This window comes from Chinchilla lanigera, unplaced genomic scaffold, assembly GCF_000276665.1.
Source record: "Chinchilla lanigera isolate Chin_1 unplaced genomic scaffold, ChiLan1.0 scaffold00006, whole genome shotgun sequence".
Taxonomy (NCBI): Eukaryota; Metazoa; Chordata; class Mammalia; order Rodentia; family Chinchillidae; genus Chinchilla; species Chinchilla lanigera.
In genome coordinates this window covers 3,422,942-3,434,669 of record NW_004955407.1, presented here as the reverse complement: position 1 = coordinate 3,434,669, position 11,728 = coordinate 3,422,942, and the positions used below count along the sequence as shown (strand labels likewise).

The following is an 11,728-nucleotide window of genomic DNA, read 5'->3' as shown; positions in this document are numbered from 1 at the left end:
TTTTTTTTTTTTTTTTTTTTTTGTTACCAGGATCGAACTCAAGACCTTGCGCTTCCCAGGCAGGCACTTGTGCCACTGAGCTATGTTGCTGGCCCTGGGACCAGGGTATTTTCAAAGCACAGTGAATGCCCCTGTAGGTAAAATAACAAAAGAGTAACGTGCAAAGAATGAAGTCAGAGAGGTAGTAGGAACCAGACCTCATTGGGCTTGTGAGCCAGGTTAGGAGTTTAGATTTTATTCTAGATGCAGTACAAGACAAAGGGTACATAGGCATGATTTGTTTAAAAGGTGCTGTAGCTTACTGCATAAGAAATCGTTTATCAGTGGGGAAAAATAGTTCACAGGACAGACTTGGAGATGGAATACCTGAGAATGATCCAGATGTATATGTATTTTTTTCAGGATATATTTTTGGAGGCAGAAGAACTAGGACTTGATAGTTTTAACCTATCAGATTTTAACCTAACATTAACACTGTTATTTGTTGAAGCACATATTAGGAAAGTGTTTCTCGGTTTTCCTCTTAACTCTTTGGCCCTCATCACCCCACTTACATCTTTCTCACTTCTGAAGTTTGGAATGCTTGCAGTCTCTAAATTTTTATTATGTACCGTCATTTTTGAATCTCATGGCTTTAAGTCGTATCTGTTAGCTCATTACTGAAATTTGTATCTCCAGTCTAGACTCCTCCTTTTTTTTTGGTACCCTGGATCGAACTCAGAACCTTGCTCCGGCCAGGCAGGCACTGTGCCGCTGAGCTATGTCCCCGGCCTGGATGCCTCTGAAAACACCTGTCTCCTTGACATCTCAGTGTCTGTCGAAAGTGAGCTTGTGGTCTTCCCTGGAGCCTCTGTCCCAGTAAATGGCTGCTGGATGTTTTGAGTGGGTCAGACCAAAACTGTTGGAGTTGTTTTGACCTATCCCCTTGTATCATATCCAAACTAAATAGGACTGCAGGTCCATGCTAACAGCAAATCTTGCCAACCTCTGTCTTGTAGTACTTTCGGGTCCAGCCACCTCTTCTGCTCAGTCCAACTTGTCATTTCCTACTGTCATTACCATGGCATTTTCTTAAGTACCCTCCTTGTTTGCAGTTTTTCACACTCCACCCTCTTGGTCTTTTCTTAACACAGAATTCAGAGTTGCAGTGTGAGCTAGATCGAGTCATTACTGTGCCTAAACCCCACTTTGGTGTTACTTTTCAGAGGAGAAATGAAGCGTTGGTCTGCGTGACCACCCTCTACCGCTCCGCCTTTCCTGCCACCAGCTGTCTCTCTCCCCGTGCTTCAGCTTCTCGGCTCTTGCTGTTTCTCATACACTCTAGGCACTGTCCAGCCGTAGGACCCTGAAATGTGCAGTTTTCTCTTTCTGAAATGCTCCTCTGCACAATGTACATGACTTATGCCCCCTTCTTCACCTCTCTATTTAGCATTCTGTGTAATGTGCTTGTCTGAGTTTGTTGTTTGCTTTCTCCTCCAAATAAAAGCCCCACTGGAGCTGCTTTCGTCCTGGTGTTCCCAGCAGCCTCAATCACTTGTATTTACTGAGCTCTCACCTTGCGTTTCTGGCATCATATATTTGCATGAGCTCTTAGTGTGAGCTGGGTGCTGTTCAGAGTATGCTGTGCGTTCCTGTAAGAACGAAGTGCAGTACTTCATCATGAAATTAAGATCTGACTGTAAGTAGACTGAGCAAGGTGTTAGCTTGTAGAATTGGAATTCAAATGCTGAGACATGTTACTGTGCAGTGAAGCCCCTGTCAGTGTTGTCAGGTGCTACAGACAAATTGCTAGCGTGAATCCTGAAAAGAGGCAGTTAGTTCAGCGGTTGGGAAAGAGGACAGAGCTCAAGGGATAAGACCTTGAAGTCTGTTTTTAACAGAGAGAGCTTTTCGTAGATAGTAAAAGTGTACTCAGAAACACTTCCTATGTGGTTCCATTGCTGAGCATTTTAAGTACTGGTTAGAAACATTCAAGTGCGAGCTTTCCTCATCTATAATGCACTTAGGCGATTTACTCTTTAAATATTTAAGGTATGTCACTCAAATAGCATGTAATCTTTTCTTTTCCCACTGACTTTTAGAGTAAATAGGGAAAAAGAAAGTTTAAGCAATTAAATATATGCAACTAAGAGACTTCTAAGCTGGAAAAGAATTCTGTTTATGCCTTAATTTATTCTCTATATTCCACTTTCCTTGCAAAGAATAATTTCTCTACCTTTGGAATAGAACTAACTGAAGCTAGTAGTTTTCTCAGATCTAAGTGAAAAAAATAGTAAGTATGATATTGAACTTGGAAATTTTGTGAAAGGCACATTAGTCATGGAAGAGTGTAAGAAAGGCAATAAGGATATTACTGCTAGTGTTGGGTTTTAGGAAAGTAGATAGATATAAGACATAGTCATTGATCCATGTTGTGGGCATGTCTTTTCGAAATGTGCTTCTTTGCATTTTCCATGCAAGTAGGAAAGAAGCCAAATAAAGGGAATGTGTGTAATCGAATGCCTGCTTATTACTATGCCTGGCCTCTATTAAAATGAAAACAAAGTGATTTTGATCAGGAAAGATTTCAGTGCTCAACCAACAATTAAATGTGCATTTTTAATATTCTTTTTTGCACTGTACTAAATTAACTTACAAGTTACATATAAGTTGTAATGATTAACATAATTCTTAATATGAAAATTCAAATTTTAAGAAGATAAATTGAAAAGATTTTTTTTAACTTTTTTTTTTTTTTTTTTTTTTGTCTTTTTGAGACAGGGTTTTGCTGGGCACTTCAGCCTAGCCTTGAACTCCCTTTGTAGCCAAGGCTGACCTCGAAATCATAGTGATCCTCCTACCTCAGCCTCTCAAGTGCTGGGGATTACAGGCTTTTTTTAACTCCATAAGGTAATTTAACTTGGAGTAATTCCTTGTGAAAAATTGTACCTAACTTCATTTTCCCAGTCAAGATATGCTTAAAATAACCACTTCCCAGACCATAGTGGCTTAGGAGTGCAACATTTCTTTCTCGTATTCCATGTCCACAATGAAGTTCTGGGAGCTCTGGTCTCAGTCTCAGTCACTTGAAAACTTAAGCCCACTTTTCTTAACGTGGTACTCACCACAGCAGGGAGAGAGCAGGCTGGAAAGCCCGTCTTACGCATTAAAATACGCAGTGATCCGTGCCGCTTTACCAGTCCTCAACCGATGAACGTGTCTGCCAATGAAGTGCAGTCCTGCCCTGCTCCACAAAGGGGTGGAGAGCCTGGCCTCTTCATGCCTGGTGAACTTTCTAGTTTGATTACAGAAGAAATTCTTGGAGGAGAATCAGTTTTCTCATTTTTTTCTTATGGAGAGACTGAGGACCGGAAAAGGTCAGTGTCTTGCACAGTTACGGTGAGCGTGGTGGTGGTAGCAGATATAAGATACAGACTGCCAAGCTCCTGGACCAGCGCTTTGTCCATTATAAGACGTGAAATTTCCTGTAACTTATATGAAGGTGGGATCACCTTTTCGGTACTTTATGAAATATATAATGGCTGTGCTGGTACAGATATGTAAAGACACATAAAAACACTGGGAAGTAATTGTAGAAACGTCTTTCCTTGTGGCAGCTTTGTAAAAGGCAAATTACCAACAGCAATTTATTATGTGCTTGTGATAGAGACTCGTCCTCTTTCCAGGGACTCTGATGTTGGTCACTTGGCTTGGTGATTTATCTTGCATCGCTCCTACTGTTTTTTATTTAGCTTAGTGTTATTTATCACATCCTTATTTATGTGCTTTTTCTGGTATTACCATATTGATTTTGAAAATAGATTCTTTCCTACAGTGTTTAAGTTTTTATATTACACTCACCTTTTATTAGTTTTATCAAAAAATGATTTTTATTTTTTTCAAATTAGTACATAGACACAGTTTAAAAAGTCAAATCATTTCAAGCTTAGAAATATGTATTTATCTGCCCTGACTGCTCTACCATACCCCGTGTCCCGCCCCTCCCCTCGAGCAGTCATCCGCAGCTCCTTGGCGGTGTGTTGCTGTGAAGCTCCCTGTGTCTAAATAGCTTGCTTATGTGGGCGCTCTTCTTCAGTTTTATTTACTGGATTACATTGCTGCTGTAAGAGATGTGGATTTAAATTTCTCTTATTCTCTCATTTCTCACCTCTCAGTATAGTTGGATAATAGTATTCTATGCTTATATCATTATGGCTACCTGCATGTTATTTACGCCTGACTCATATAAAGTGTTATGGTTATAATTTCTTTTTTCAAATAATTTTTCCATTGCTCTTAGGAGTAAATGGAAGTAAATGAAAAATGTGTTTTTTGTTTTATGAAAACTTGTTGCTGGCTTTTTTATACACATGTACAGGAAGTGGGTAGTTTGGTCATTTTTCATAAAGTGAATATATCAGCAACCACACAGATCAGGAAATACTTAACTTTTAAATTTTTCTTCAAAGTATTAATTACCTAAGTTTTTCATTTGCTTAATTTTGTATCTGTTTATCACTAAATCATTCTAAAACCAACCAAATACAAAATGTCTTCTTGATATATTTAAACATAGCTGATATTTGTAAAATTTCGTTTTATCATGTCATCTTTTGACGCATCTTTCCTGGAATGCTTGCGTGTGACCTGATGGTGTTCAGAGCCTCCCTCCCCCTTTGTAGTATCTCTTTCTGATACCTGGCTCCTCATCATTTTTGGTTCGTGCCCTTTATTTAGGACTATACCGTAGCTTCTTTTCAAGGCATAAATATTACAACCTGCATTTCTGAAATGTTTTAGTCTTTATACCTGACCAGTCTGTTTTCTGTGGTATAATTCTCACTTGGAAAGTACATTCTCATAAAAGTTTGAATTTTTACTATGTTGTCTTTGCCGCCCTTTCTCTGTTGCTCTTGAGCAGCCTGCCGTCTGCTCCCCTATGTTTTGTGTAAGATCTGTTTTTGTATTCCCTTGTCATGAAACTCTTGGCCTTTCCTCTTTATTCCTGGTGTTCTGAAATTTCACAGCAGTATGACCTGGGATACATCTTCCTTTTTCTTTTCTTTTTTTAAAAATTTTGCTTAATATTTATTGGGTCTTTTTAATCTGCAAACATATATTTTACATTTTTTTCAGTTTTGCTTTTTCAGTATATTTTAGTTTTCATTCCTACTCTTCATTTTTGCTGAGTGTATTCCCTTTTCATATCTGCTACCTGAAAGGTTCCCTTTCTTTAAAGTTTTATGAAATAGGGTGAACATTTGTCTTTTTTTTTTTTAACTTAAGATTATATCCAAGGAAATATGTCTATATCTATACATCTTGATTAAGTCATAGTTGATGATCTTTGTAGAGGTCACATAATTTAGAAAGTTCCTGCGATGTAGAAACAGACTTAATGTAGGTATTCATGTGCACCTACATGCTGTATTTAAATTGCATTTTCTAAGATTTTTAGAGTCATAACTATACACATAATTATTTCTAGTTGAATTGATCTTATGTCTTCAATTAAATTAGAACATTAGGCAAAGTGAACCATTCAAGCATATTAAAATTTAAAAGTTGGAAGAGACATTAGAGTTCATATAGGCATAAATATGAAGCTTATATTTGTGAAATCATTTAATTCCCTAGGTGAAATTGGTGAGGTCACTATTTTATGCAATCTTTCCCATAGTTTAAATTTCTTTTTTTTTTGGTACTGGGAATCAAACTCAGGACCTTGCTCTTGCCATGCAGGTGCTGTGCTGCTGAGCTGTGGCTCTATATTTTAAGTTTATTTTCTTAAGGTTGGAAGTATTCTGTCTGAATATGAATCATCTTTCAGCAAATTAGCTTACTAATGGCTATACAGTCTTGAATTCTACTAGGTTATATATTTGAGGATTATATTTTTGAGCTTAAAATAATATTTAAAAAAATAAATGGCAGTAATTGGGACGTACAGCAGTCAACGTGGACACTTTGTTCTAGGAAGTACAAAAGTAAACTTGTATGACTCTAAAACTTTCTTCACCCTGTTACAGATGGTTTAAATTCCTAGGTACAGAAACAAATAAAAATTACCTAGTGCTTTAAGAACTGTGCTATGGAATGTACACAACGTGCTTACAGATTTTTTAAGTGTTTCTTTCTACACTCACTGTATTGCTTAAATAAATTATTTCAAAAACTATAGCCAGTTTTAAATCAAACATGAAATACTCTCTTGCATGTGAAGACAGCTTGTAACATTTCTCCAGTTCAGGGTTAAAACAGTAGATCTTATGGAAATACCAACTTCTTTGGCAACTTAAATGAGAGCAAAATAGTGATTTCTAAAAATGGACTAAAGATTATTGCAGATTACCTATGTCATCTAAGTTTTCATTACTTGACTGTTCTTATATAATCTTTAAGTGCTTTTTTTTCTATTTTTAGTGTAAATTGTTATATTAATTTGCTTAATTTAATAATAGTAAAATAATTTTTATTATGACTCATGTACCTTTTAAACTTTCAATTATCTAATTCAGGTAACTTGTACATAAATTATTATATTAAATTTAAAAGTGGGTAGCCTTAAAGATAGCATATTCTAGGTGTTATGTGGCCAACTTTCAAGTCTGCCCTCAAAATATGTGGACAAGTCACTATTAGTTGTATTTCAAATCCTAATACTTTCAGAATGAAAACGTTGAAAAGGGGACTTAGTACTTTGATAATTCGTGTTAGTCATTTTACAGTAAGATTATTTTCTAATTTCTTCAAATTAGTTTTAGACGATTCTGGGAAACAACAATGGAAATCAGTTAAAACTGTATGCAATTATCTCAACTTTAAAGATTTTACAAATATGTGCATTTTAGGCATAACCTGACTTCCTTATATTTCCAAAATGATCAGTCATATTTAAAATAATTTAAAAAATTATTTCTTCTAAAATTCGGTCCAGTTTTTCAGTAGTATGTATGTATGAGCAGAGCAGCCACCTGTGGCCCTGTCCAAGTCTGAGCAAAACAGGTACATTTGTCTGTTGAGTTACATTTAAATGCTGCGATACAAGCGAATTTTGTCTGTGGGTGTCTCACATTAAGAAGTAGAAAAAGAGAGTTAGTTTACCTTTCTGTCTTGTTCCTTCTGTTGTTTTTCCACTGCAGTGCTGGAGTCCCCCTGCCTCAGAGAGAAACTCTGAGTATCATCTACTGTACTGTTTGATCAAATTATGTAAATCTCTCTCTTACAGGTCACGGGCTAATTTCTGTGTGGTTCTCATGTAGTTAATTGAAAGCCAAACAATAAAGTCAAACAAGTTGGAGATAAAGTTGTGCTTTTGCTGTTAATATCAAATGAGAAGAACAGATTGCTTACTTCACACCTGGAGAATCTGGTTCTGCCAGTTAAACCCCTGTTCTTTAGATTAAAGGACAATTTTCATTGGAGCTAGTTCAGTAACAGGAAGTCCTTGTAAAACTGCCCACATAAGGTATTTTGCACATACAAATATAAATCCAGCCCTGTAGTAACTCTTGAAATAATCCGAAAGAAGCTTGAATTTAAATGAAGCTTACTTTCTTTTCTTTAGATGTCAAAACCTGCTGAAAATAACAGAGCAGGAATAAATTGTAATGGAAAGAAGCTTGGTGTGAAGACTTTTACTCAGTTTACTTTAAGATGATTGAATTTTATCCTATTGTAGGAAATCCCCCAAGGACCTAGCTCTTGAGAATAATAGAATTTCAGAAGTAGAACAGTCAGAAAAACAGCTCATGTCTTTAGCCTTCCACCCTACTTTTCTTTCTAATATACTGCTATTCTTATTTTAAAAGGAGTTTCATATGTAGTTGTTTATGTAGAATAAATAAAGTTCTATAGCAGTGTTAAGCTGTATACTATACCATTATAATAATTCAAAAATGGTTTTTTCCAGGAGGAAGTATTTACAGGAAAGTTACATATGAAAATTTCTCTCATACCACTAAGTTTCTAAAAACCTTTCCGTTTTTTCTAGCTAGATTATTGTTTGAGGGTAGGAGGAAGAGCATTGTTATAATGGACAGCAGAATAACATTTGAAATTACACTTTGATTTAGAAGCTTGTGGAATCTGTTCCCCAAGTAAGAAGTGATTCCACGGCACTCTTCAGTAAAAAAAAACGGTAGAAACACCAAAGTCTTTCAGTGTAGAAGTGGCTCAATAAATGAGAGAATAGTAGCTATACAGTAGAACATTTTGCAGTTGTACAGCATAATGAAGATTTATTTGTCCTGTTTCACAGTTTATTCTTCTATTAAAAAATGCATGCTGCAAAAGAAGAGATGGTATACTAGCTGTTCTACATACAGGTACATACCCGGTGAAATCTGTAGTATCCAAATTGAGGTTTTCCTCATGTGGAAGTGCTACTTCTCCCATACACTTACTCCAAACACTCTCTCTCCCACATACTTGTTAATGTTTTCTAAAAGAAAAGAGTATGAAGATGAAATAAAAGCTAGTAAAAATAATTACTTGCAGATGAGAAAGAATAGAGAGAGGAAAAGGGATAGAGATGGGCATTGCTTCTTTCCCATTGTACCTTGTTTTTATAGTTTTGAATTTGGAACCGTATAAATGTTTTAAAAGTTCAATCTGAAAATACAAACTATCTTTTGAAAAAGCAAAAGCACCCCTAGACAAATGAACCTAGCCTAATATGCAGGTGTGGCCTAACTACATAGAGAAGGGGTATAGCAAGCTAGTGTGTGTGTGTGTGTGTGTGTGTGTGTATGTGTGTGTGTTTTGCTGGGGATTGAACCTAGGGTCTTGTGCATACTAAGCAGGCACCCTACTACTGAGCTACACTGCAACCCCCAGGTAACTTTAAATCTCAGTATTTAGTACATCTCTAATGGGATATATCTTTGGAAAATAACCATGAGCAGATCTTACCTCCACTTAATGTTATATTTTAGTCATGATAGCGCTATCATTCAGTTGAAGCGTATCTATAAGAGGACAGAGTAGTTGGTTAATCTCAGTGTTATTAAAACTATACTTGTCAGCATATGTAAAGAGAGATACAAGGGAAGCCTAAGAAGGTAAGTAGAAACTTGGTAATATTTGATTTGAAATAAGAAAAGTCAGTGTGGACACATGAGGTAAATGCTGTGGGAGGAAAAGAGATGTTGTTGGAGTTGGGAGAGGGCCGTTATTACAGACTTTAAAAGATCCAGGAGTGATACATTGCAATGTGTGTTTGGCTTACATCTGATTATGAACATAATACTTGTAAAATGATACTGAAAAAATGATATTGAGGGATGTTAAGTACATTGAATAATACTAAAGGCTTTTTGTTAATTTTCTTAGGTGTGATAATGTGGACATGTTTTTGTAATTTTTAAATTTTTTGGTGAAGTAATATAGCCAAAGGTGAATAGATCAGCAAGAACCACACAGTATTGTTAATATTTAAAAGCATGGGACAGTGGTTCATTAGATTTATTACTCTGTGTATTTATCGAAAACTATATTTTTTCCCAAAACTCTGACAAACCCTGACCAAGGACTACAGTTATCATACAGTATCAAAAGGGATTGGTTCCAGGACACTTCATAAATACCAATATCCAGAGATGTTCAAGTTCTTCATGTAAAATGAGATTTCTGCATAACTTATGCATATCTGTATGCTTTACCTTTAGATTGCTTATAATAGTTAAAACTGTAAATATTATGCAGATAGTTGTTGTACAGTTCTATATTATTTAAGGAACAATGACAAGGAAAGTCTGTACACAATCAGTACAGTGATTTTTTTTCCCTAACACTCCTGTCTGAGGTTGGTTGAATTCATGAATGCAGAGTCCATGAATACACATGGTCAACTATTATTTTGTTAAACTTTTTGACCTCTGCCATCTAATATGCAATTCCTCAATTCCTCTTATCTCTAGAAGTTACCTGGTGTTTCATTTGATTCCCCAGTTTGCATCTACATGAGTGTGTATTTGTGAACTGCACATAGTGTGTGTTTATTAGTGTAGTTCTGTGCCAAGTACATTAGAAGTAGTCCCAGACCTTCAGTGAATTGTACATAAGCCAGGGATGAAGCTCAGTGGCACAGCGCCTGCCTGGCAAGCGTGAAGTCCTGAGTTTGATCCCCAGTTCCAAAAAAAGTAAATTGCACATTTACATGGACACATTCACACACTAGAAATGGAGATGAGCCCAAATATAGAGTGAATAATTGACATTTAAAAGTCACTTTTTCCCCTGTTTCTTCTTTTGGGGCGATTGGTCTGTTTGTTCTTTCTTGACTCTTCTTGATTTTGCTTTTAAGGCCACCTTTTATGCACTTTATTTAATAATAATAACTAACAAACAATGATGAGATAACACTACAATACTTTCTAAATCTAGTTCTCTAAACAGCAGATTTAAAACTATTTTTTGGAGGGGTCTTTTTGAGATAGGGTCTCGCTCTGCAGTTCAGGCTGGCCTTGAGCTCACTTGTAGCCCAGGCCAGTCTCAAACTTGCAGCGATCCTCCTGCCTCAGCCTCCCAAGTGCTGGGATTACAGGCCAGATTTAAAAACTAGTGCATGAACAACACGGTCACAACTAATAGGAAACAGAGAGACAGACCTTTTACAAGAGGGAAGGGACCAAGACATGGAGAGAGGGGAGAAGGTGGGTAGAAGAGGAAATAAAAAGAATTAAGCCATGTTGTTCACAAGGGCACAAAGTGAGTGTTTTCCTTTTTCTTTCTGAACAGGATACTAAGGATGGTATCCAGGGCCTTGTCCACGCTAGACAAGTGCTGAGCTATAGCTCTAGCCCCATCCCATGATTAATGAAACCATTAATTAAAAGGTATTTTTAAGATGTGAGCTGATTCTTATAATAAAACCACTTTTTTGTTCTTGTAGGTTGGCAAATAAACAGGACAAGGAAGGGGCTTTGGGAGAAGCTGATGTGATTGAATGTCTGTCTTTGGAAAAATTGGTCAATGAGCACAAGTGCCTGTGTCAGATAGTAAGTGTTGTTTTCTTCGCTGCTTCTTACAGATACGTTTAGTGTAACTTAGTTTTTATGAAGGTGCTCAGCAGTTTTAAAGAGCGATCTTTTCACATAGGAAATCATGCTGTCACTATTCTATTGCTATTCTATTGTAATAAGTGCTTTCTATTTAGTTGTCACTGACTTCTGTAAGCTATCCTTTCAGAGTTTTTACATTGCTTTTTGTAAACTACATATATCAAAGTGTTATGAATTTTTTAAATAGTGAAGAAAAAGTATAAATGTAAGGCTTACATTCAGAAATTCATATTGAATTTTGAAAAATTATATCAGAAAAATTGTCATATAATCTTAAAATGGATATATTACTCTAGTTTCATAAAATTATTATTAGGCTGAGAATTTTGTGGACTTTTACCACTATAAATTCATTGGTTAAGAAATTAAAACTGACTAATATTCATAATGAGTAGATGTATTTTTCTCATGGCAGGTCTACTTTGTCTTCCAGTAAAATGGTTTAAAATTGTAACTGATAGCTGTGAGCTTCCTATGGTAATAGTGAGTCTTGTAGCTTATAGATACTAAATGTAAAATTATTGATTTCTGTGTAGTGAGACATGTTTTATAAATTAAGTAAGCAGATGCTTCATAGGAATATTTAAAATGGTTTGCCTTTGATTTGCGGGTTAAGTACACTGGGTGCTTTATGAGTGTAGATTTGTGTGGAGACCCTTTAGTTTTAACAACTTTGAATCAAAGAA

General features: G+C 36.0%; 2 protein-coding genes across 8 annotated transcripts in view; one reads left to right on the top strand and one right to left on the bottom strand.

Annotated features, from left to right (window-relative positions):
• The window catches only part of Stx19 (syntaxin 19), a 40,138-nt gene that overhangs the window by 2,752 nt on the left and 25,658 nt on the right, over positions 1-11,728 (bottom strand). For 4 of the 7 annotated variants that reach the window (XM_013503563.1, XM_005375506.1, XM_013503556.1 and 1 more), the window contains one exon: positions 8,315-8,422. In XM_013503563.1, coding sequence (XP_013359017.1) covers positions 8,315-8,376 — 62 coding nt within the window. In that variant the 5' untranslated portion in view covers positions 8,377-8,422. Of the gene's footprint in view, positions 1-3,104; positions 3,173-7,083; positions 7,296-8,314; positions 8,423-11,728 lie in introns of those variants that run through there. The other 3 variants (XM_013503575.1, XM_013503576.1, XM_005375512.2) reach the window with 3 other exon arrangements.
• Positions 1-11,728, top strand: part of Arl13b (ADP-ribosylation factor-like 13B) — a gene marked incomplete in the record, with an annotated part of 75,626 nt that overhangs the window by 43,170 nt on the left and 20,728 nt on the right. Inside the window, 1 exon segment of the mRNA XM_005375514.2 lies at positions 10,874-10,979. Coding sequence (XP_005375571.2) covers positions 10,874-10,979 — 106 coding nt within the window.